Source organism: Mustela nivalis (genome assembly GCF_964662115.1).
Source record: "Mustela nivalis genome assembly, chromosome: 8".
Taxonomy (NCBI): domain Eukaryota; kingdom Metazoa; phylum Chordata; class Mammalia; order Carnivora; family Mustelidae; genus Mustela; species Mustela nivalis.
This window is the reverse complement of record NC_139027.1, coordinates 20,051,027-20,076,736: the sequence shown is the minus strand read 5'-3', so window position 1 is coordinate 20,076,736 and position 25,710 is coordinate 20,051,027. Positions and strand designations below refer to the sequence as shown.

General features: G+C 56.1%; 1 protein-coding gene across 1 annotated transcript in view; it reads right to left on the bottom strand.

Annotated features, from left to right (window-relative positions):
- Positions 1-865: 865 nt before the first annotated feature.
- Positions 866-25,710, bottom strand: part of KCNK3 (potassium two pore domain channel subfamily K member 3) — a 37,757-nt gene continuing 12,912 nt past the window's right edge. Inside the window, exon 2 of the mRNA XM_082743676.1 lies at positions 866-4,125. Within this exon, the coding sequence (XP_082599802.1) occupies positions 3,197-4,125 (929 nt within the window). The 3' untranslated portion in view covers positions 866-3,196. The remainder of the gene's footprint in view (positions 4,126-25,710) is intronic.

Genomic DNA, 25,710 nt, shown 5'->3' with positions numbered 1-25,710 from the left:
GGACAGAGAAATCAGTTTAGTGGGTTGTGACCAGCATTTTATAACACGAACTAGAATAGAAAGTACTAGAATGCGGCATTGGCTATAGTCGGGATTAAATATTATTTCACAAAAGATAGGTTGGCAGAAAGTCATGCAGATAGATAGAAATGGGGTTGTGGTGGACAAGGTGTTACTGTGGGCCATCCACAGTGACATCTGGAAGCTTCTGGCACCAGCTGGGAGGGCGCTTCTTCTCCCCGAATCTGTTCTGGGATCTGGGGCCCAGTTCCAACTGAGTTATCCCTCCGCACCCAGAAATATACCCCGAAGACAGGTACTTGTGATGTGTCTTCCTTTGAAAAGACATTTTTGTGTCAATCAGACCCTTAATCCCGGGAGTCCCCGCTGGTAGAGAAGAGAATCTCCACTCTGGCAGACAGGAAGCGGTCCCTGTCAGCTGGGGTGCGTCCAGCCAGACTCTGCAGGCTGCATGAGGAGTGGGAACACTGGATTTGGAATTCTCAGTCTGGTTCTAATACTGGGCCTGCCAGTCATTTCTGTGTGACTCACGGCAAGTGACTTGCCCTCTCTGGGCTTCTGTGTACTCACGTACAAGAGGACGACTGGACCAGGTGATCTGTCTTCAAAGGTCTTATCTTGCTCTCAGAGGCGTTCCAGGATGATACTGAGAAAATCTGAATCTTGGAGGAAATTACAAAAGGGACGGCAGGGTTCCCCCAGGTTTCTTCCTAAGGCCCCTGAAGCAAAGGCTTTGGTCAGCCTGAGGTGCGTCAGCTAGGTGTGTCTGTAGACCTCAGCGGGGTACATGGTCGCTCCCTGGCAGTGCCAAGGGTACATGATACAGAGGCAGCTGAGCCTGAGCCCGGTCTCCATGGACAGCATTTATTAGACGCCATTCTCAGTGTGAAGACAGATAGGCAGGAGGGGCGGAAGGGAGGCTGTGGCAGCCGCAGCCTTTGGGGTCCAGGGGCTGCCCGGGGTGGGGTGTGGGCGTGGGGGCCTTCACCCACACGTATTGCATATTCTGTGGCAGTGTGCCCAGGCATAAGGCATTGGGGAAGCAGAGAGGCTGCCTGCAGTGGGAGGGCGTGAGGGGGGAAGCAACGCTGGCCTTCCAGCTCCCTGGGAAACACCCAGTTGGAGACCGAGCAGTCTGCCGTGCTCTGTGGAGGACCCTGGGCCTCCTTCCTCACCATCTCCCTGCGACTTTGGTTGTGGCTCCCTCGGGACTGACGGGACAGGACCCCTCGAGGGCAGGGTCACACACAGGACAGAGGCAGCCAACACTGCCCCGCACCCCCACACAGAGACACAGAGGGCACCCTGGGTCCCGGGCCTTCTTCTCCTTGGCACTTGGGCAGCCAGCCAGCAACTCCACACAGAGACAGGACTCACACACAGGCTAGACTGCTCCTCTCTCGGGGTTCCCAAAGGCTGGAGCCCGTGGCAGGGGTTTGGCTAAGGCCAAGTGCCCTGTGGGTCCCCCACTCCAGCTTCCCCGAATACCTGGGCTGATCTTGCTCAGCCGTGGTGGAGGGCTGACATGGGCACAACACGGGGGGGGGGCAGTCTTGAATGGGAAGAAGCGCCCCTGCCCACCCCTTGAGGCTGCCCAGAGACATAGGGCCAGCTCCAGCTATAGACCCAACAGTGGCGTCTAGGGCCTCACCTCCCTCTGCAGCTCTGCACCCGAGGTTTCTGGATGCAGGCGGGGTAGGCAGCAGGCCCGCCAGGTCCAAACTCCCTACCTGGAAGGGGTGGTCCTTGCTGCAGCCTTAATTTATCTCCACTACCTGGGATACAGGCACCAATACCAGCTGCGCAGCCAGGGATGATGTCCCAGTAGGATGCGCCTAACATTTCTAGCTCATTCTGCCCCATTCCCCAACTCCCACAGGCCTGGCTCCTAGCCTTTCTTCCACAAGCCTCAGGCCTGCTTCTTGGTCTGTAAGCAGGCAGTCCAGGAACTGAGGGCTCCTATCCAGCCTCAGGGAACCATTCAGAAGGCCTGCCTTCTGGCCAGGTCGCATAGAGGCTGAGCCCGGACACCAGCTCCATCCTGAAGTCTGGTTCTGGTTGAAGCCCCAGGGGCTCATACAATGCCTGGGTGCGCTGGGCAGGAGCCTCGCTTTCAGCAGCCGGCAGAGGAGTCCGAAGGAAAGGGAGCCGAGGCTCAGAACAAGCAGCCTGGATTCTCGTTCCCTTGGGCCTCTTGCCATCTGTGTCACCCTGGGCAAGGCACGTCGCCTGTCTGGGTGTCCGTGTCATCTGTGAAATGGGGGTGAGAACTCCTGCCCTGATGATCTAACCAGGGCGCTGTGAGAATGAATGAGTAGTCAGGACAGGGTGTTCAAAGGCTGAAACTCATTCTGCAGATTGAAGAGCTGGTCGTCGTCAGTAGTGGCTGGGGACAGCGAGGGTGAAGTGTCCTGTTTGATTCTAAGGGCAGTGTCTGAGGCTGGACTGGTCTTAGCCCGATGTGGTTGGAAGCCAGTGAACTCTCATCCACCACCCTGCAGACTGGGGGTGGGCGCTCTGCCTCCCCGTCCCTTCCCTGTCCCTCCTACAGCCTGCCTGTTCTTGCTTCAGTCTGCCTGCCTTCTGGGGACTAGCTCTAGGGACTGCTGGGTTTCCACTTTCTCCATTAACTGCAAAGCCATGCAAAACAACACAAAAGGTAGTGGGAGGTTGGGAGACACAGCTGGGGATGAGGATGGGGAGTGGGGCTGAGTGGGGGTGACCTGAACAAAGACACCCTGGCCTTTGAAGCCTCGGGAAGGTAGGAGACCTGGCAGGACAGAGGTATAAATAGAGATGCAAACTTACACGGAACACGAAGTTCCCTCCGGATGGAGGAGGTCGGTGGGGGGGTGGTGGTGGTCTGGGTACCAGCAGGGCCTCTGAGAACTGCGGAGCTCCTTAGATTTCCAGAGGGATGGGAGGCTCCCAGCTTCTGCCTTCCCTCCCCCACCCCCCACCCCCCACCTTTCACATTTCTTGGAATTTGCGGGGCGCGGATGTCTGGAGACATCCTCAGAGCCCGGGCTCCTGCCAGCTGGTGCGCGAGCAGGCACAGTTGGAGATGGGGGTACGGGGGGGGAGGGTGTGAGGGGTGTGGGGAGAATCCCATGGGGCCTCCTCCCGCCCCCCGCCCCCCGCCACTCCCAGGCGCTCCAGGCCCCCGCGGGGGCGTTCACACGGAGCTCCTGCGCTTCATGAGGCCGCGGAAGGTGGACAGGCTGTGCAGGCCCGTGGACACGGAGCTGATGGCCGAGCGCTGCGCCCCGCTGCATAGGCAGCGGTGTGAGGGCGTGTCGCTGTAGCGGCCGCCCCCTCCGGGCGACGAGTGGCTCTGCTCGACGCACGTGTCGGACGTGGAGAGGTCCCGCGGGATGATCATGGGGATGGAGTACTGCAGCTTCTCGCGGCTCTTGTACCAGAGGCACGAGCACATGGACTGGAAGTGCAGCACCTCGGCGTACACGTTGCGGAAGCCGCCGCCGCCGCCCCCGGCCGCGGCCGTGGACGAGGCGGTGTCCGTGGTGTGCGCGCTGCCGCCCGCGCCCGCGCCCCCGCCGCCCCCGCCGCCCCCGCCCGCCTGCCCGTTGCGCGTGAGCAGCGCGCGGTGCTCCGCGTCGCGCTTCTCGTCCTCGGCGTTCATGGTCATGAAGCGCAGCACCACGAGGTTGAGGAAGGCGCCGATGACGGTGAGGCCCGTGAGGATGTACACGAAGCTGAAGGCCACGTACTGCGGCTGCGTCTGCAGCGCCTGGTCCTTCTGCAGCGCCACGTAGTCGCCGAAGCCGATGGTGGTGAGCGTGATGAAGCAGTAGTAGTAGGCCTGGAAGAAGGTCCAGTGCTCGTAGTAGGAGAAGGCGGCGGCGCCGATGCACAGCGTGCTGATGCAGGAGAAGAAGCCGATGAGCACCATGTTGGCCATGGACACGTCGGCGCGCCGCATGCCCAGCCCCCTCTTGGCGCGGTGCAGCAGGTACTTCACGAAGGTGTTGATGCGCTCGCCCAGGCTCTGGAACATGACGAGTGTGAGCGGGATGCCCAGCAGTGCGTAGAACATGCAAAACACCTTGCCGCCATCGGTGCTGGGCGCCGCGTGGCCATAGCCTGGGGGAGGGTAGGGGAAGAGGAGAGAAAGCACTGCGCTGCGGGGCTGCTCTTCCAGAAAGCCTGCCCCCCTCCCTGAGATCTCTGCCCTCCACATCCCCGGCTTTGCAGATTCAGACCTCTCCTTCCAGCAGGAGAGAAGACAGCACACACTTAGAGTGCATCCTTGACCCGGTATGCTCTTGGTAGGGTAGGTAGGAAGGAAGAAGGAAACAGGCAGGGTTAAGTGCCTTTTCCAAGGTCACAGCCTTTGGAAGTAGAGCAGCCCACTTTTGAACTAGAGTCTGTTTGGCTTCAAAGACCTAGCTTTGCTAAATCTAGAGAAGGAGATGACACATAGAGCTGAGGGAGGCAGCAGGGAGAATGTGAAGGGTGCCAGCAGGTCATTTGGGAAGCGTGGGTTCTAGTTCAGTGTCTGTGGGCTTTTGACCTGTTCCTTGTCCTCTCGGGGCCTCAGTTTCCTTGACTGTAGTGGATGCAGGTAGGATATTCCGTGATTCAGTGTGGAGGGAGGGAAACTGAGGCATGGATGGCTCCTTAATCACTTCCCTGCTTCCAGCCAAAGCTTATGAGGGGTAGCTGGCAACGGGAGCCCTCCTGTCTCCATGAGGCATCTGGTCGACCCATGTTGGGGGTCCAAGGGGACATTGCCTCTCTACTAGCTGGATGAATGATTCTCCAGGGTCTTCATCAGCCCCCAGTCTGGAGCCCTGGGGTCATCCTCTGGGCCTGGCCCTGAAGTAGGGTCTGTCCTCATGGAGAGGTGACATTGCCCTTGTTAAAGCAGGGGCCTTGCCTGTCCTTCCAGGTGGTACTGTCACCAGCCAGACAAAACAAACCCCTTGTCTCCTCCACACTGCCCAAAGCCCTCACTGAGCCCAGGGCCAGGCAGAAACAAAGCCTCTCTCTGAGCCAACCATCAAATGGCCTTAAGTCAGGAGTTGTGTCTGGAGATCTGGAGGGGAAAGACACTAGGTGGGAACTCAGAAGCCCTAGGCACAAGTTCTGGCCCTGTCATTAGTAGCTGTGTGACCTGGGGCTAATTACTCAGCCTCTCTGAGCATGTTTCCTCATTTGTAAAATAAGGTCTGCTGGTCCTGGGCTTTCTTTTTTCACTGGGATGTTAAGATATTTATTACTTTTATTAATAGTATTATTATAATAAAATAATCTTGGTTGGCAGGATTTCCAATTCTTCCTCCTCTCAAAGCCTTATAAAAAATGTAACCAAATGCTTTTTCCATGCAGCTGTCCAGGATTCCTCACTGGAAAGGATCTTCTCTGCTTTGAGTGGCACTGAGAATGTTCAGCTTTGAACCCCAGGGCCAATATTACCACCATCCCTGCTCTGTCCCTTAGGTCCCCCAACTAATGTGTACAGCTAAACACTGGCTTGGGGTGGCAGGGTGGGCACGGCTGTACCTTGTCATGCTTCTCGCAAGCTTCCCCTCCCATTGCCCGTCACGCCCATGGAGTATGCCCCCAAATATGTGGACAGCAAGGTAGGGTACCCTGTGCTTTGACGTCTGATCTGAATTCAACTCCTGAATCTGCCATGGACTGTTTTTGGTTTTGTTTTGTTTTTTAAAAACCTCAGTGAGCCTTAGTTTCCATATGTGTAAAATGGGGCTAAGAAGTAGAAACTGCCTCCCAGGGCTTTTTTTTTTTTTTTTTTTTTTTTTTTCTCCCAGGGAGAAATAAATGAGATAATGTGTATAATGCACTAAGCCTGGAGTCTGGTACATATCAAATGCTCAGTAATGGCTCACGATGATTAGCAGTAAATGAAGTAGCAGATTTCCCTTTCTTTTCCAGGCTGGGGGGCAGCTCACTTCCAGTCAAGTTGGCATCTCTAACAGCCCAAGGCCATTTGAATCCTCAACCTCAGGGAGACCTGGGGATAGCTGCCTGGAGTGTGTTAGGCTGTGGGATGTGCTTAGAATGGGCTCCCCCGCTCCCTACCAGGACACAGAGCTGGTTGACTGTGTCGTTCTGTGCCAGGGACCTGGAGAGCTGAGCCGTTGAGCCTCCATGCCTGGCCTGTCTGCGTCCCAGCAGGGTGAGAACAGATTGTGCCCGCCAGCCCGGCCACGGCAGCCAGACCACAACTCACCTCGACAGCTGGGCAGGCCCTGAGCCAGAGCTGCTTCTCATCCTGTCCTTTCCTGTCCCCTGGGGCTGGCACTGCCCTGGGTGTGGGGGAGGGCGCAGCACTGTGGATGGGTCCGGACAGGGACTGGGTAGCTCAGGCCCAGCCCTGGCTTGACCACGTACTGCCTGTGTGAACTTGGGCAAATCCATTTCCCTCTCTGGACCTCTTTTGCCTTGTCTGCACTCCAGGGGACAGGGAGTGGTTTGAGCTACTGCTGTTATACCCAGCCTGGGTGCCTGGGAACAGCGCCGTCGGAGGAGGGCAAGGGGAGACTGGAGCGGCAGGTATTTCAGAAACTGCAGGGTTTGTGTCGAAGCAGTGGTGACGGGATTTAATAGGAAAAGGCCACCTGAGAGTTAGGTCTGGGGGTAGGGTTGCCTCTTTGGGGTCAGTCACACAGAGGAGAAGGACCCCCTCTCGCTGTCACCATCATCTCGCCCTCTGAGGAAGTCTCTGACTTCTCTTGGAGCTGCTGTCCTTTAGGGAAACTCAGCGTCTGCAGGCCAGGTGCACCACAGCTGCCCGCAAGGTCCCCCGGCTGCAGAGGGGACCTGGACTGAGCGCTGCCCCTGTCCCAGCAGACATGAGGCCACCTTCTTCCCCTGGGCCTGTCTGCACACGGCGACTTCCCTGCCTCTGCTGGCTCCCATCCTGAGTGCACCTGCGTTTCCCCCAGCTCCCAGCCAGAAGAGACACCTCCTTCCCCTGCTTGCCCCCTGGCGGTGTTCAAAGCAGTACAGCCAGGCTTACCCAAAGGCTCTTATTGAGCCGGAGCTCTACCCGACAGCTCTACCTCTGCCTCCCGTCCAGGGTGGCCCCAGGCTGGATGTGCCTCACGCTTGGGGTCAGAGGCCCCCCCACCCCGGGCCCACCCTCCCTCCCTACCACAGATTGAGGCTTAAGGTCTTATCCTTCAGATGCATTTTAAACTTTAATCCTGAAAAACTTCCACAAGGCCATTATTATGACTATCTCTGTTTTATAGCTGAAAAGGGCTGGAAAGGCCTTGTGAGTTGGCCAAGGCCTCTAAGACTTTCTGACTCATCACTCATTCCGGAGCCTCAGAGCCCATCCATCACGCAGGAAGGGTGACCAGGATGGGAAACTGAGGCCCCAAGAGGAGAGCCCTCCCCTCGGAGCCTCATCTTTGGGCACTGCCCCGAGCCGGAAGTGACACAAGCAGCAACAGGAGTGCGGTCCCGGGAGACCAGATGCGTCTGCAAGTACCTGGCCCAGCGTCAGTGCGCTCCCATCCCTTCAGCGGTTCCCTTGTCACTGGGTGAAAGGGCAAGGGAGCTGTGAGGACCTGCTGACGTGGGCGCCCAGCTGGGAGGGGTGCCAGCTGGGGTAAAGCCAGTCCCGGGGGGCCAAGGAACTTCTGGGAAGTAACTGGGAGTTTGGCAAGGCCCGTCTGCCTGCCAGCAGGCCTGCCGCCTGCCTGGGCCTTGCCCACATTGGCCGTGGGTTTACGAGAGAGGGGCCCAAGGTGGTCTCCACCTTCTCCTTGCTGTCCAGCTCTGCGAGGCTTTGGGCGAGGGGCTCTGTCTGTCCTTGTGTGTCACCCTGTTCTGGGGCTGAGTCCCTGAGAACCCTCCCCCCCAGGACCTGATGGACTGATCAGCCAGAACTCATGGCCCAACCACAAGACTCTAGCCACTGCCTCTCAGAGCTCTGGCCTGGGCTGTCCCTTTCCCCTCATCTCCCAGCCACCCTCCCTGAATCCTCAGACATATGGGATCTTAGAGCCAGGAAAGTGCTTCGTGATCCTATGACCCATTCCTTCGGTTGTATAGATGAGGACCTAGAGGCCCAGAGAGGAAAAGTGAGCTGCTCCAGGTCACACACCCAGTGAATGGCAGAGCCAGACTGTACCCGAGGGTCCTTAGTTCCAAACTCAAAGCTCTGTCCTCTGCCCTGTGGCTCAATGTGACCCGTGTTCATTCAACAAGGGCCGAGCAGCACTCACTTGCAAGCAACTCAGCTAAGAGATGGTTCTGGAACCTGGCCGGAGGCATAGGATTAATCTGGGGAAGATAGGTGGCTAGTCATATTAATTAATTATGTGGTCAGACATAAATATGAATTATGGATATTTGGGGCAACAGGAAAATGAGAGGTGGGCAAGAAGCTCTGGGCCACCGTTTCTCTGTTTTCCTCCTAATATCACCAAGGAGCTCAGAAACTGGCCAAAGCTGTCTTCTGGGGAGATGTAGAGGGTTAGGGGCCCAGCCCCTGCCCCTTAATGGATTTTTCTCTCTCGGTGGCCAATTTCCTTCTAGTCAAAGCACAGATAGCTAGCCTGAATCCTTGGTGATGGCCTTTGCTAGACTGGGTTCAGCTGGCCATTCCCCACTGACTTCCCGTGCCCCCTAGTCTGAATGCCTGACCTCTTTCCCCTGGCCTAGTCGGCTACAAAGCTAGAACTCTGGCCACAGCCTTGGGCAGAGAAAAAAAGCACAGAGCTATGGAGCAGGAGATCTGGGCATCTGACTTGACCCTGGCCATAACCAGTTTTGTGTCTTGAGCAAGTCCTTTACCCTCCCTGGGCCTCAATCTCCCTCCTCTGTGACATGCAGGATAGGGCAAAGATAAAAGGTTCCCATCATTTTCCCTGCTGTGGATGCCCTTCTGTGATTTCTTTCTATTAACCCACCCATTTGTAGAATCTACATTTTGAGAGACGTAATTTTTGAAGAACGAGGTGTTGATCAGTGCCGCGTAGCTGCTGCATAGAACAGAACAGGCACTGGATAGATAATTGTGAAAGCAAGAATTCATTCTTTCCCCATGAAAATGAATTAAGAGCAGCCCTGCCAATCAGAACTTCTGATTAGCATGGGCTAACTGAATCTAGAGACTGAATTAAGTTACTCTTATGCTTTTGAAGTACTGAAAATAGATTATTTCTATTTTCTTCAGGGGATCTCAGCAGTTTAGGGATGCACGTGACCGCACAGAGCAGGCGAGTAGCTCATCTTCTAGGGCCTTGGTCTCCTCTTGGCAAGCTGGGAACCATGACCCACAGACCTCACAGAGTTGCTGTGGGCATTTGAGGTGTTGGCAGACTTAGATGCTTAGGGCATTAGCATCCATGAATATTAATTATAAGTATGAATATTTTGGGGGAACATCAAGATGAGATGGTCTTTAAAGTTCCTTTCAGCACCAGCAGTCTGATTCGTGTTTCCCAAAGTTGATTTCCTGGACCACCAGTTCCATGGACTGCTCCTAACTGTTGGATGAGAGGAGGGTTGCTGGGTTCAATTAAATGGGAAGAACACTGAATTTAAGAGATTTGTCTTCATTGGATTTAAGTGTCGACTCTATCAGAGTCACACTCGGGCTAGGGCACGAGGCGGGTCAGAGTTGGGGGAATGGGCTAAGGTTTCCCACTTATTTGACCTTTGAGCACTTTCTTTACAGTGCATGTAGCTGGACACATGTTCCTAGAACATGGTTTGGGAACTGCTTGTCTGTAGCATCAAGATCTCTAAGGTCTTCTCTCTGGGTCTCTGACTTTGAGAGTCTCAGATGTCCTGTCTCTGACTGGCCCGCCCCTTTTGTAGATTAGAAACACACAGTCCTTGGCAATGCTTGGCTGCAACCCGTTTCCTGGTTCCCCGTAGACCTAGTTATCTAATGTAAATACGGGCACCAGCCAGGCTAATGTTTGCCCTGAGGGAAGATGGATCAGACCTGTGTCCCGAGGCACCCAAAGACGGTGAACTTGGGGCCAAGCCGGGCTTGTGCAAAGGTGGACACGGGGAGGGGGCCTGCCCTTGGAGCTGCCTGGGCCTGGTGGGGCAGCCAGAGAGAAGTGGGGTAGGGGTGTTGAGGAAGACACAGGCAGCTCCAGGGGACCAGCTGCAAGACACAGGTGCCCCCAGAGGGTAGCTGGGCTCTCCTGCGGGGCCTGCAGAGGGCATTCAGGACTGAGCCCTTGGGTCCCCTCAGAAAGGCCCACTGAGCACCCCGCCTCCTCAGGGGCCTGAGGCAGACAGGGAGCCGCCCCCTTGGTCTGGAGATGGCTGCATTGTGGAGCCAGGAAGTGGGACAGGAGGCTCCAGGGGAGTCTAATTGGTGTGTTAAAGGAGATGAGGCGGAAGGAAGCTGGCAGGTTCTCCCAGGCCCTTGGAAGGAGGGAGGAGGCTGCCAGGCTTCGGGGAGAAGGGGAGGAGAAGCAGGCCTTCTCCTCTAACCTCATGGTCCAGCTCTGACAACACCTTTCCCAGAACCCTCCGGGGTCTTTCCTAGTGCTGGAGACTCTGCTCCCCCCTGCCTGGCCGCAGCACCCGGCTCTCAGGTCTAAAGAGAAAGTCTGCAGGGCTCTGAGCTCCCAGGGGGTCGGCAAGTCCCCTCAGCGACCAGTGCAAGGCCTCGTGGGAACCGCTGCCGGAAAATGCCATTCAGCCCAGAAGGTTTCAAAGTCTGGGGTGCAGAGTTCAGGAGAGGAGCCTCCCCTTAGACACTCAGCAGGGGGCGGGGAGGTGGCCTTGGCAGGAAGGCCTTTAGTGACTCACACCTCCTGTCCTTCCTGTGGCCCCAGGCCCCAGCAAAGTGAGGTCAGCTTCAGGGCACCAGAAGGAATCCCCCTGCCCTAGACCTGGCCAAGACCTGAGTAAAGTCTGAGAAACCACCACGGCCTCACAGAGCTGGGGTGGGGGGAGGGACCAGTGTGCATCACTGGGTCTGGAGTTTGTCCCCTCCGGGCTAGCGCTCCCAGCAAGGACAGCTTGGCAGCCCCGAACCCTCCCTCCCTCCATCCCGAGACCTTTCCAAGGCTTCTTTCCCATCTTCCCAGCTCCTCTTTCGGCTCTTTTCCCCATTCCCCCCTGGCAGGTGCTCTCCCTGCCCCTGCTTTCCCAGCCACGTTTGGCACGTGGAGGCCCACTGCTCTCTCCTCTCTCCCTTTCAGCTCTACCCCATCCACATGGACCTCACTGCTATGTTTCAGGGTCCCCCGGAGTACAATAGCCCCTACCACTCCCATCCCCCACCCTCCCCAGGCCCACGTGGGATTAGGGGGAGCTAAGGGGGAGGGTGCTGGTGTCATGGAAAATCCCTGCGGCAGCCAAGGTCAGTGTTTGCAGACACAGCCTGGCCTGGAGCCAGGCCTGCCTCCCCGGCCAGCTCCCTCCGGCCTATCCCAGAGGCTGGCTTTGCATGGGGACCCTCAGAGGCACCCCAGAGCTGCTCTGGGTGCTTGGGGCCTGCAGGGCCGATCAGTCCTGGAGGGCGCAAGACTACGTAGTTCAACCCACTCATTTTATGGATGAGTAGACTGAGGCCCCGAGAGGGACAGGGACCAGGACATCGCATCACTTACAGAGCCAGGATTGGCATCCAGGGCCTTCTGTCCCAGTCAGTCCACACTGCAGAGGGGAACATCCTAAAATCTGTTCTTGTGGACCAAGGAATAGTGAAGGCTGTTGTCAAACAACATTAAATCATGGGCTAGCTTGAGGTTGGCCTAGATCTGATGTGGGCTAGGGGGTCAGGGTAAGCAGACCCAGGTGGTCAAACCCTGATCCTTGACCTCAAAATGCTTTGTATGTGAAGTGAATCAAATGAAACATCTCAGTGGAAGTACCTTGGTAAGGTCAAAGTCCTGTCCAGAGAAGAGGCTATTAGCATCACACACATTGTTCAAATGCATAGCCTCAGTGGGAATTCTCTTAGGAAGAATTTAAGACAGGGGCTGAAGGAGGGCTAGAGGTGGAGAACTTGGGCGGGGCTATCCGGAGGGGCTTTCTGGAGGAGGTGGCCTTTGCCCTGAGCTCTGAAAGAGGGATGGGAAATGCAGGGTTCTGACAGAGGGGAGTTGCTGAAGCAAAGACACATTGTGAGAAGACACGTGATACAGTAGGAGCGGAGAAAATACACCCATCTCAAGCTAGTGGGCATTTGAACAAAGCGGGGTGGGGTGGGGTGGGGTGGGGTGGTATAGACTCTCAGGGAAGACAGCTTCCTGAGATGATACGCATCAAGAACCTTAGCAATGTGTCTGCCCCGTGACCCTGCAGTGCCACTTCGAGGAATCTCGGCTGGGAAAAGAACCAGAGATGAGAACAAAGATTTCTGAACAAGGATGTTTATAGCAGCATTGTCATTGTGACAAATTATAAACAGTCCGAATATTCACCAATAAGTTTGGCTAAACATATTAAGGTATATTTATGTGGCGGAATATTGTACAGCCACTAAATATACTCTTCAGGAGTGTCTTAATTACACAGAAAACCACCACAGAATGTTCAGGAAGAATGGCAGGATCCAACACTGTACATATAACGGAATGTCCTGCTAAACAGATAAATGTAGCAATCGCATCTACACACACGGAGGGACAGAAACATACTAAAAGGCTCAGAGAGTCTATCTTTGAATCATGGGATCGTGATTCATTTTAATTTGTGCTTATATATTGTATATTTTCTACAAAAATCTCTCACTTTTATGAGTAGAGAGTGATGAATTTTGCTAAACCCCTGAATTTCTTGTTCTTGTGAATTTCTCAAGTTCACTTGAGCAGGGTAGGCCGATAAGAAGAGCAGGGGCTAAGTTGTGAGGGGCTTTGGACAGTAGGTGCTAGAGTTCAAATCCTAACTTGACGGTGAGGCGCTGTTGAGCGCTCCTGGGTTGGGGAGGGACATGCCAAAGAAGCGTCTGTCCCATTGTCAAATGCTCAGGCCTCAACTCAGTTAAGGAGGGGAGAGGGGAGGGGAGGGAGGAAAGAGTAGATACACAGTGTGTGGGATGTTCTTGCCTTTGTGGGCTTCAACTGGGAGCTCCTTGAGGGCAGGGATTTTTGTCTCTTTTGTTACTAGCCTTTTCTCCACACCCCACAGAGTGCTTGGGACGTGGCTGGCATTTCTGGCCTTTAATGGCTCTCTGTTGAATGAGTCAGTTCAGGAAGGGAGGCATCGCCAGTAAGCCGGAGAGGTGAAGGGCGCGGAGACAGGGAGGAGGAAGAGAGCCCGAGGCCCTCAAGGGGCAGGGTCACACAGCAGGACAGCAACCCCGCTTGTCCTCGGAAGGGCAAGTGCGCTGACCTGGGGCTTCTGGGCTCTATCATAGGCTGTTGCTCTACCAGGTGGCCGTGACCCAGACTGTGGCCTGTCTGCATCCTTCTGACCAATTGGCCAGGACATGTGTGAACCCAGAACTTCTAACAGATTGGATCTGGTAGGGTTTTAATTAAACGAATCCACCAGGGACAATCTGGCACAGAGAAAGTAATTCTACGGTACAATTTACAGTGGATGTGGCCATCTCAACAGATGGCTGGACACGCCAGTCCTCCTCTGTGTGCTTCTTGAAAGGCTGTGTCTCTAACTCGGGCATCTGGCTGGCGCGAGTCCTACATTTCACACTCTCTGGCTCTTTCTGTTTTGCCCATGGAGGAGAAGCAGGCCCATGCTGGCATCTCCTTGTCGGACTCCCCCCAAAGGGGCTGAACTGCTTCCAACAAGAAACCCTTCTGTGTCATGGGAGTAACTGTAGCCAGCCCAGGTGTTCCCTGTTGGCCATACCATGTGTCCTGGAGTTGAGCCTGTCCAGAGCCTGGGTGCCTGAAATCTCAGCCTGCAGGCAGCGAGACAGGGGGACAGCATGGGCCTCGAGGGGCAAGCGTGCCCAGAATTAAAGAGCACCCAACCAGGAGTCAGAGGCCTGGTTCCCATCCAGGCTCTTGCCACTATCTTGCTGTAGGACAGGAGTTGGCAAACTTTTTCTGTAAATATTTATAGATAGTAAATATTTTAGATTTCCTAGTCCATCCATATGGCCTCTTGCAACGATTTAGCTTTGCCATGATATCGAGGCAGCAGCCAAAGACAATATGTAAATGAATGGGTGTGGCTGTGTTCCAATAAAACTTTATCTATAAAAACAGGTCGTGGGCCAAATTTTAGATTACCGGCCCTAGTTTTCCTCAGTCCGCTGTAGGGCACTTCGTGAAGGTGTGCCAGCATTCTGAGCCTCAGTTTTCATACCTAGCAAATGGAATGTTCAATTAGGAGGTTATTTCTTCTCTGACCTAGTTGAATTTTAGGATTTATTAAGTTGCTGGCTCCCCTTGTCCCATGCATCATGCAGAGGCCTGGAGGAGAGAGGTGAGTTTTGAGCAGGGTCTGGGCCCAAACTTGCATGCAGAATTGGTGTCCACAGTCTTTTGGAGGTCACAGCTGCATTTCTGCATTGGTAGACACTACTCATGCTCTTCTCCTTCCTGATAGGCTTCTACTCTTCCATCAAAGCCCATCTCGGAAGTCACCCCCTCAGTAAAGCCTTCCCTGATCCCACCCACCTGAACTCATCAGTACTCCTGGAGCCCTTCATTCATCATTCGCCATGCCTCAAACATTCATCCATTCAACCAGCAGACTTTTTGAGTCCTTAATACGCGTAATGCTCTAAATTCTAGAGTAAGAATATTTTCTGTTCAAAGGTGGTTTTCTTTCCACTGCCCTAGGCTGTCTATCCCTAGACTATTCTATGAGAATGAGAGTCAGAAGACCTGGGCTCTGGTTCTAGCTGTGCCACTGGGTGATCATGGGCAGGACCTTGCCTTTTTCTTGGCCTGGAGGCCCTTCTATGGGAAACGAAGGAGGCTGCAGATATTCTGGAGGCCCTGTGATATTCTAGGATTCTGGACCTCTGGAGGGGCCATGTACCCTGCCCCATGAACAGTGGAGAAAGAACTGCTGGGTCCCCAGAACAATGGCCCTGAGCCTTTGGGCACACAGCAGACGCACAGCTGCTGGGACCCCACGTGTCTGTAGAGATGTCTCAGCTTGCCCTGGGCAGATGCTGGGGATTACGTGAGGACCCTTGCACTGTCCTGGGAGGGGGTGGAACTCAGCAACGCTCTGAATAATGCCCCCCATTTGAGGCAGTGGGACAGCCGGGGTCATCTGTTTGGGTACCAGGTTGTGCCCCCCACCGACCCACACCCAGCCTCCTGGTGCAGGAGGCCACATGGAGTCAGGGAGGAGACAGCCACGTGTTCCGTCTGAGTGTACCCAGGGCCAAGATGGGCCAGGGCGTTCAGGGGAGACTTTTTGGTCCCCAGGTTCCCCTTACTGATTGCCGAGCCCTGGAGGACCCCTAACTGCACCCTTATCTAGCCCTGGAGATGAGTCCCCGAGGCCTCGTGTCTTTGCTTTATTTGCTGTGTTGGCTGCCTGGTTTTTTTTCTTCCTTGTCTTTTCCTTTTTCTCTCCTCCCCTTCCTCCTTTCCTCATGTTGTCCTCCCAGCCTCCCTCTGGACCCTGAACACAGCGGTGGTATCTTGTCCTTCTTGGGAGCTCAGTAGCCAGTGGGCAGCAGCGGAGGGATATGGGCGGTGGGGCCGGTAGTGATGGCTAGTGCAGTCACAGTAGCAAATAACAAAGAACAAAGCCCACATTTATTGAGCATTCGTGTGCCAGGCACCGTACCAAGGCCTTCCTGCTTATCATTTAATTTAATCTTCACAAAAACATACTGAGAGCGGTATTGCCTCCATTTTACAGGTGAGAAAACGGAGGCACAGAAAGTTTGCAAAACTTCATTTAAGACCATACAGCTGGTGAGTGGCCGAGTCTGGGGTACCCGTTCAGGCCTATGGCCTTGCACAGCCTAGCCAATGTTAGTTGATTCGGTGCTGCATTCTGGAAGGCAGGTGCCAGGGTTTTCCAGCTGAGGAGACCGAGCCGGGTGGCTGGGAGACTGGGTCAAGGCCACACTGCTATACGGCAGAGCCAGGCCTTCCTGCTCTCTTCCTTCCATGTCTCAGTGGCCTCCAGACCTTCTGGACTGGGGTCCAAGCCAGTGCCCTCTCCAGTTCCCATTCCCTCCTCCTTCCCATCCGGACCCTTCTCCCAAGAAGCCTGAGCTCAGCAAGTCCCAGAAGGCACCTACCAGGCTGGAGCCAGAGGGCAGGAGGCAGTGGGGTGTTCTGAGCCAACCCTGGAAGAGGGGCCACAGCCTCTAAGGAGGCTGAGTGGGCAGCAGGGGACCCAGGAAGGCTGCAGCACCGGGCTGGTCTCCAGAATATCAGCTAGAAAATCAGCGAGGCAAAGATGGCTTCATTCCCTCTTAGCTCGTCTGAATTCATCAATAGAGCAAATACTTCTTACGAACCTGCTCCTGGCACCAGGCAATCCGCTACGCGCCAGGAGAGGACGTGGGGATGATGATGGCTCGGTCTTACCCTTTGGGAAGAGAAGCAAGCCAGGGGCAGCTGGGAGAAGACCATCCCTTAAGTAAAGACTTTCCCCAGGATACGCCAGAGGCACCATTCTGTGACAGGGGGACCGTGGGCTCCCAGAAACCAGAAGGGAGTTGGAAGGCATAGCAGTCTTGCCAACGCTTCCGTGGCTGGGAGTGTGGCACGTTCTGTTCCCTAAGGCCTCCAGAGATGTTTCTGGATACCTGGGAGTATTGTTTGCGGGGAGGTGGGGTGGGGTGGCGTGGACACCTGGCTGGTGCCTCGACCACACGGACCTCCTTGTCCCTAGAAACGGGGCCAAGTTTTCTGTCAGAGGCCATACTCTCTTTTCGGTCCCCTTCCCCCTCCTCCTCCTCTTCTACTTCTGTCTTCTTTCCCTTCTCCTCCTCCTCCTCCTCCTCCTCCTGCTTCTACCATTTACTATTTTATTTAAGTAAACTTTTAATTTTAGAACAATTCTACATTTACAGAATTATTGTGAAGACCTTCCTTCTTCAGCATTCACCGCCTCCCCTATGCCGATGCGAAGCTGGCTTCTGTGTTCCCGCCCCCCCCCCTTCTCCCTCCCCAGAGCCTTCTGAGGAGAATTCCTCCGGCTCCGGCCCAAGAGCATCCCTTCTCTCAGTTCTCTGCGGGCCATCGGCTCTGCCACTCACTTGCCTCTCCGGGCAGACGCCACCTGGGGTGTTGACCCACCTCTTAACGCAGAGTGATGCCTCTGTGAGCGGAGCTTCGGTTAGTCAAGGCTGTTTGCAACAGAAAGCCGGGAGGGGGCTCCCGGCCTGGGGGTTGCTGGACACTGGACCGGGTTTCTATGAGGTGGTCAGGGCCCCTGGGGGGAGACTTGCCTCCTGGCCCCCCGCTCTGTGCCGCTGGCTGTGGGGTGGCAGGTGGGAGCAGGGAGAGGGAGAGGATGAGGGGGGAGAGCAAGGGAGCCCTTGCTTTGTCTGCCCTTAGTGCCCCTACTGCTAAGGGCAACAGTGTCAAGTACCCCAGTGCCCTTGCATTAACTATCTCCAGTCTCGCCATGACCTTCATAGTAGGCGTTATAAGCTCCATTTGGGTGAGGAAACCAAGCCTCAGGGAGGCTAAAGAGGACATGCCTAGAGTCGGCAAAGCTAGGCTTCAGCATAGATCTTTTGGCCTTCAGAGTCCAGGCCCTGGCAGATGTCCCTGGGACCGTGCGCTCTGTTGAGAGAGCGTGGAAAAGGTGTCCAATGGGCCATCATGTTAAGATCACTGTAAGCTCTTCAGGGCAGCACAGTGGTTGTTCAAATCATCTGAGGAGGGAAGTGGTGTCCTTCCAAAGGCTGGTCCTTTCTGTCCCAGGGAGCAGCCTTCTGGAGTTCTCTTTGTAGACTGTTAGGATGCTTCGGGATGGCCCTGAGCTAGACAGGGCAGGATGTGGGCATGGGGCAGCTGGAGGGCAAGGGGACAGGGCCCCGAGGGAGGCTGTCTTTGGTGGACGTGGCCAGAGTGCCTGCCCCTTTCCTGTAACAACCTTAGTCAAGAACCTAGGCAGCCCCTTTCTACCACGTGGCCTTGGCCTAGACCGCAGTGGGTTGGACTCGTGGTCACCCCTGATCCACCACAACCGAAGCTCTCAGCTGGGCTGAGCCAATCAGTCACCTCTCTTAGGGACTGGGGTGCCGGGCTGAGGGTTTGGGCAGTTTTGGGGGGGAGCTGAGCCACCGGGTTATAAAGAGTTGGGTCCTAGGTTGGGACCACTGTGAGTCAAAGTCACACACGCGTCAGAGTTGCAGGGGAAGAGAAGCCAGAGTGACTGGGCACAGCAGAGACGGGGTGGTGTCGCCCGAGAGAGCGGGAGGGAGAGACCTGGGCTTCTGATTCCTGACCTTCACACTGGCTAAGCGCCCCTGTTCCCTTTTACTCGCACTGGCCCAAAGGGGCCTTGGGCCTTTGCTAAGCTCCAGCTGCTACTCACGGAAGGGCTCAGCTCCCAATCCCTGAACAGGGTGTGTGCCCTTCAAGGTGGGTTTCAGGAAACCCATTTGGCACAGCACTTTCTAGTGCTGAGGAACATTCCTGTGTGGCCCACTGGGCTGGGGTGTTCTGCATTCAACAGCTGGGGACAGTGAAGCCTGGGAAAGTGGGGGTCTCTCCCAAGGTTAGAGCCCCTGAGCCGGCCCCGAGAGCCAGGTGTCCTGATTCCAGGCCTGCTGCCTCTCCCACTACTCACACGGCTCCCCTCTCCTGGTCGGTAGCTGAGTGGCCTGGGGTTGAGAGATAGTGTGGAAGGTGCCTCGTACAAGGCCTGGTGCGCGGAGAGTCTCAGGAAGTAGGAGCTGTTATTAATGTTTTTACTTTTTTAAGCACAGCTCTGAGCTGCCACCCACCACTCAGAAGCCTTCCTTAGTTCCCCAAATGTACACAACACAGTCTGGGGTGTCCTGGTCCAGCACACAGACTGGCCAACCTTACCCCCTGCCTGGCCTGCTCTCTTCTCCCTCCCCCAACACTTCCAGTCCCTTCTCGGGCCAGGGTTCCCCACAGCCTTCCCGCACCCCACCTCTGAACCCTTCTTCATGCTACAGCGAGGAATTCCCGCCTCCTTGGGCCCACCTTCCCCAGTCCCCCTGCTGGAAGAATGGTACTTTTTTCTGCCCTCGCCACTCTCTGCCAGGTGGTAGCTTTTGTGTGGACGTGGGTCTCTCTCTTCGCCGGCCCACCTTGCCCAGTGTCTCCAGTGGAATCCCGGCAGAGGCGGGAAGCCGGGCTTGTTGGCCAGGTCGGGTTTGGTGGGGAGGCCTTGGAGTGAGCGTGGCCCGTGTAGGCCCTGTCTACACCACCTGCTTGCACGCTCTCCTCTCTGGTCATGGCTAGTGGCCCAGACAGCTCTGGGCTGGCAGGGAATTTGGGAACAGATGCCAAGAGATGTGAAGGAGGCTTTTCTTAGGCTCAGCATTCTCCCCGGGGCTCGGGAGCTCAGATGGTGCAGGTTGGCACCGTGCCCAGGAGCAGAGGGACTCCAGGCAACACGGACTTCAGCCTGGAGCCAGCTGCTGGGACCTCCTCTTCCTCTGAGCCTGCCTGCAGATGTGGTGTCCCTGCCACCCCTAGTCACATGAGCGTGTGCGTGTGTGTACCCGCAAACACATGGCACACACGTCCGCTCCAGCACCCCACAGGCCCCCACAGTAGCCTCTTGGCCCCATTCAGTCTGCTGTCCGGGGCAGAGAATGCAAGAACCAGACATGCTCCAGGGAAGACCAGGAAGCAGGAGCATCCACACCTAGGTAGGGGAAGAGGGAACCCCTCACAGGACCCGGCCTCTGAGCCCTGCTGTTCCGTGAAGTCATTAAGGATTTAACGAAGTCCCCCAGACCAGCGCCTCCCCCACACAGACAGACTCTTCTCAGAGGGCTGAGATTCCAGCACTCTCCATGGAAACACATTTCACCGAACCCTACACCCTGTCGGAAATACTCCTTAGGCGGAATGAAATGACCAAGGCTCAGGCCCTTCCCTTTCAACCTGTTGTCCTCATTGGAGACAGCGAGCAGCTGTCCCCATCCTCGGGGACACTGCTCTTCACACAGAGACACGGAGGCAGACGCTCAGCCCCCAGCCTGCCTCCCGCTGCCTGACTCACCCTGGGCTTGCCACCTCTCTTCTGACCTCTGATTTCCAGCCTTTTCAATTATCTCTGCCACTTGGCCACCTTCCGAACCCTCCATCCTCACCGCTGTTCACAGCGCAGCGTTGGGTATAATAGGAGAATGACTCCATGGTTCCTGTGGCCTATAGAGGTGGTCTGTTTTTGCACTGGTGTCCTGAGTGTGCTCTCTCGATGGTGCCAGGAGCTCCAAGCTGAGCAGTCCCCAGGACCCGGGCCGTCTCCCCAGCTGCTGCTTACGGTTCTGCTCTGCCTCCCCTCCCCGACCCCATCCCACCCCAACGTGGAGTCTGGGCGGGCTAGCTTTCTCTGCACTTGACTTTATTCAAATGATTAAATGTCTGTCACTGTTCCCTCCTTCCCAATTCAAAACAATACTAGCTGATTTTTATATAGTGCTTACTACGTGCCACATGGCTCTAAACGAGCAACTACATGTTTCTCTTTTAATCCTTGAACAACCCTGTTTGGTAGGTACTATTATTATCCCCGTTTAAAGATGCAGGAGCTGAGCCACAGCGAGGTTAAGTGACTTGCTCAAGGTTACACAGCTAGAACATGGCCAGGCGAGGCCCTCCCCATACTGCTTCTTCTGTTCTTTTTGCTCCCCTTCCCTCTTCTCCAGTTCAGAGGAGGAGAGACCCCTCCTCTTCTCAAGGCTGACCCCCTAACTCTACTCTGCCCCAGCCCTGGGCTCTTCTTCCTGGCCTTGCTTCTAGAGGCTCACCTTCCCTCCTCTCTCCCCTCCGCCCCCATTTAGCAGTATTTTCAAACTGTCCTCTGCTCTGAAAACCTCAAGAATTTCCTGAGTACCAGACCCAGTGGGGCAGGCCTGTGCTGGCCCCATGGTACCCTAGGACAGATTAGAAAAAAACGGGCCCCTTTGGGTGGATGCAGCCTCTGGGAAGGTATAGTACCTTGGTGAACAGGCTGAGTTTCAGCTTCCCAACCCATCAGCAGGATTCTTTGGGACAGTGCACAACCTGGAAAATCACACATGGTTGGCATCCTTACTGCCCTTCATATTCTGGCCATACTCAGCCCTGATGGCCAGTCTTCCTCTGACTTCTTTCAGGACACTCCCCACACCTGCCTCTGCTGTCCATCGCATTTTCGTCTGATGCACCCCGCTTGTAAGGGTGGGCCGAAATTTGCCTGCGATGCTCTGATACTGGCCCTCAGGGAAGGCCACCAAGAACTTGCCTCCAGCTCCACCCCACGCTCCACCTGGCTGAACCAAGACACCAGGTCTGGTGTGGCGGCCTGAAGGCACCATTCTCCCGAGTATTCCCCGTGTTGGCGCGCTCTGTACTGCCCGACTCCTGGCAATGTCCTCAAGCCTCAGTCAGCCGGACTGAACACCTTGGCTTCCCTTTCTCTTCCCCGCCCCACACCGGTCCCAGCTACTCCTCCTTCCTCGTCTTGTCCTTTCCCTCTGTTCCGCTGTGGTCCAGGCCCTCAGCCTTTCCAGTCTGGGCTTGGGCAGTGGTTCCTAATCTTCCCGGAGCTTCCCCTAACTTTCCCCACCCCAGCTTCCAGGTTACACTCCACTCTGCTCTCTGCTCAAAATGTCACTCCCCTGCTCAAAAATCTTCTGTGACTCCCTATTGCCTATAGGGAAAGAAGCCCAAACTTTCAGCCTGCCATTCAGTGTCCTCTACCATATGTCATACCTCTCTGGGCTTCACTATTGCTCTGTAGCTGAGGGAAGCCTTTTGGAGCTAACCCTTGGCACTGCTTTTCCATCGCTGAGCTCTCTGGAAGGTTGCCAGGGAGGAGGTGGGCGGGTGGGGGGTGGGAGGGGAGGTCGTAGGGGAGGGGTGGCTCTGCTCTCGCCACCGCCATGCCTAGCAGAAGCCTTTTAATGGCCACCAGCATTCTGGCAGCGGTCCTGCACCCGGGGCAGCCTGGACTCGAACTCGGCCAGGCTGAAAATGTGGAAGGCTGTTCTCAGGGCAGGTGTATAACAGATGAAGGGTGTTGAAGAGCTCTCACAAACCGGAGTCCCTCGCCCAGGGAGAAAGGCAGGTCTTCCAGGGAATTTGGTGGAACAATGGATGGCGGGGCTGGGGGTGGGGTGGGGTGGGGTGGGGGACTTGTTTGAGTGGAAAGTTAAGCCCAGGATTCCCTCCTGCTTGTGCGACCAGCCTGCAGTGTCTCTCCCTCTCTTTTGAATGTTTGACATTAGGGAGGAAGGTATGGCTATCCTTCTCCCTCCTGAGGACACGGGGGCTGGGCAGGCAGGTGAGGCCACTTGGTCAAGGTCACGCAGTGTGTACATTGGAGGCGAGATGGAGATGTGGGAGTTCCTGGCAGGGTCTCCCACTGCCAGCCCACCTGCTCATCCCAGGCTGGACCCAGGCTTTCAGAGCAGCAGGAACTTCCTGGCCCTCCGGTGAGGGGCTGGTTAACTCTGGCACCCAGTGGGCACCTGCCCCCCCACCCTGGCGGGGTGTATCTTGCTCTGCTCCTTTCCTGGCCCAAATTGGCACGGGCACCTGGGAAGGGCAGCTGGCCAGCCACGTGCCAGGATTACTTTAAAAATAAACCAGGGAAGAACGAGGCTTAAAAATAACCCCGGGGCTGTGTGAGGAGCTAATTGCTACCGCAGCCCCCTGTCAGGCCTTCAGGGAGTGTGGGCCCCCTGCTGCCCGCGTGTGGGGTCCCCTCTGCTCGTCCTGTGGGGCGTCAGGTCACAGCACAGCCAGGGGCAGGCAGCGTCCCCGAATCTGACGGTAGCAGCTGGAGGCGGCTCTGCGCATCCCCGAGGGCCTCCTCCATCTCCATCGGGAGGCAGAGGCAGGGGGAAGACGAAAGCCCCCAGGCTGGCCGGAGACAACCACAGGCCGTAGGTCCTGGTAGAGCTTCTCTTGACCCTTCTCAGCTCTGGGACTTGCCTCAAGTCTTTTCCCTGGAAATCATCCGGTTCCAAAAGGGACTTGGGGGTCCCGAGCCCTGCTCTTCTCAGAAGTGCCTGTGGGGCGGAGGGGGAAGCCTGGTAGCTGGGTTTGCTGGTTACATCTCCTTATTCAGAACTCCTGACCACCACTTCTCACGAGGACCATTCTCTCAAGAACTTTGAGGCCCACCTTGACCCAGTGGGAGAAGGATGCCAGGCTCTTCGGGCTGCCCAATCCGGGTTGCCCCCAAGAGCATCTCCAGCCTATGAGCTCCTGTCTCTGGACCCTCAGGGCCAGAGTCCACGGGGACGGCAGTCTGGCCAGGCCTGAGACCCTGCAGGCTCTTCCCCCGACCTCCGCCCCCAGCAGCAGCCGAGAAGGCAGGAACCACACTCCCATCTCACAGACCCAGGCTCCCCCAAGGCCCTCAGAAAGTCTTGCCCATCCCCCACCTTTGACAGAGGGTGTGATGGGGGTGGGGGGTGGAATAGGACACAGGGCCCAGCTGAGGACGACGCCGCTGAGGACAGACTTGCAGAATCAAAGAGAAAAAGCAGAGTTTACCCCAAGCGGGGGAGGCAGAGGCCACGAGTGCTGGAAGCTGACAGAAATGATCAAAGGACAAGGAGGGACCGGGAGGTGGGCAGCCGCAGCAAAGGGAGACAGAGGCAGAGCTGGGAGTTGGTTGGGGGGCTACTGCACGACGAGGAGGGGCTTTGGGGTCCCACGGCCTGGCTGGGCGCCCTGAGCCAAAGCAGGAACTTGGACCTCATTTGCCTAAGAGACATAATGATAACCCCTCAGGAGCCTCCGCAGGAGGGCTTGTGAAGCGTCTATGAAGAGGCCTGTGGACAAGGGGAGCTGCGACGCTGTGTGTTCTTTCCCCGCCTCTCTTGGATTCTGGTCCCTCCGTTCCACCTCTGGCTCCACAGAGAGAAGAGTCTCCCCTACCACCTTCCCTGGCTCCTGGAACAAGCCGAGGACCATGGCCTTGGGTTTCCACACCCTGTGTCTCCCACCACCAGGCTGCCAAATGCACTGGTTGTTTCCCTGTGGTCATCTGACTTGATTTCCCAGCAGCAGCTGGCAGCGAACGCTCCCTCTCTCCTGAAACGCTGCTCTCCAGGTTGCTCTCCAGGCTCTGGCAGGCCCCCTCTCCTGCGGTCTCCCTCCCCGTGTTGTAGGTGGTGGGGGAGGGGAGCAGGCTTCGTGCTGGCCCTTCTCTCCCCTGTTCTCCCCTCTTCCCGGCTGATCTCATCTAGCCACAAGACTTTAAATATTATTTCCATCTGATAACTCCCAAATGCGTTTCTCAGCTCTGGCCTCTCCCCGGAGCTCCAGACTCGTCTACCAGCCCACAGGGACCTGTACCCAGCGTCTCAAAATGCACTGTGTGTCTAAACCAGAAGTCTTGGATCTCACCTCTCTACCGTGCTCTTGGCACGTTTTCTTCTCTGTCTCAGACAATGCTAACCCTCCACCCAGTGGCTCAGATCGACGACCATCCTTGACAATCCTCTTGCCCTGATGCCCACAGCCCTCTCTCTCCCTCTTCTCCCCCAACACATGCATCCTGTCCAACATCAGGTCTGGCCCCTGGGCCCGGATGCAAGTCCTCATCCCATAGCCGCTCGCCACATCCACTGTCTCCACCCGGGGCCAACCTACCCTATCTCTCAAGACACTGGAAGCTTGATAGGTCTTCCCAGCTTTTGTCCTGAACTACGGCCATGTGACCTCCACAGAGCAACCTCTCTGGTAAAAACTTAAGTCGTATCACCTAACGACTCTGCTTACAGCCTTCCAGTGACTTCCGTTACACTTTGAGCAAAACCCACGCTTTTTTGACCATGGTCTCCATGGCCCTGTAAGCCCTAGCCCTTCCAAGCTTCTGCCTCTAGGCTTGGGCCACCCGCAGCCCACTGCCCTTCCTGCTCCAGTTCCTCAAACAGGCCAAACTCGGGCCCACCTGGGGGCTTTGCACTTGCTGTCCCTCCCCCTTCCCGGGCTCTTCAGTCATTTTTACCTCATAGAGAAACTCCCGCCCCTCCCGGGAGGGGGCTTGTCACATCCTCTTGGGGGGCTTGGTGTAAAAAAAGATTTGTGTATTTTTAGAGGGAGAGAGAGAGTAGGCAGCGGGGGAGCGGGGGAGCGGGGGAGAGGGCGAATGTCAAGCACACTCAAGGCCCCACCCTGAGCACGTGACCTGAGCTGAAATAAAGGTCGGATGCTTACTCAACTGAGCCACCCAGGAGCTCCACCATACCCTCCTGTCTGATGGTCTCCTGGCACTCCCTATCAGTGTGAGATGATGTTTATATGTGATCTTCTGAGTCATTTTATTGACTACCGACTTCCTCTGAAATGTAGACACCGTAAGGACAGAGCTGAGGCTTTGGGACCTAGAATGGTGCCTGACTCATGGAGGATGGTCGGAGAAATGAAGGGAGGGGAGGGATGACTGTGTGGTTATCGAGGGAGTGGAAAGGGCCGGGAGGCCGGGTCTGAGGACTGGTTCTGTTAATGAATTGCTGGTGACTGGGTCATTGCAGGTCACTCTCCATCTCCCCCTGCCCCTGCCTCTGGGTCTTAGTCTTCTCATCTGGAAAAGGGAAGTGTTGCCCCGAATCAGCGATGCTCAAAGAATCCAAAGGACCCCAGGGATGGCTGTGATGCCACCCAG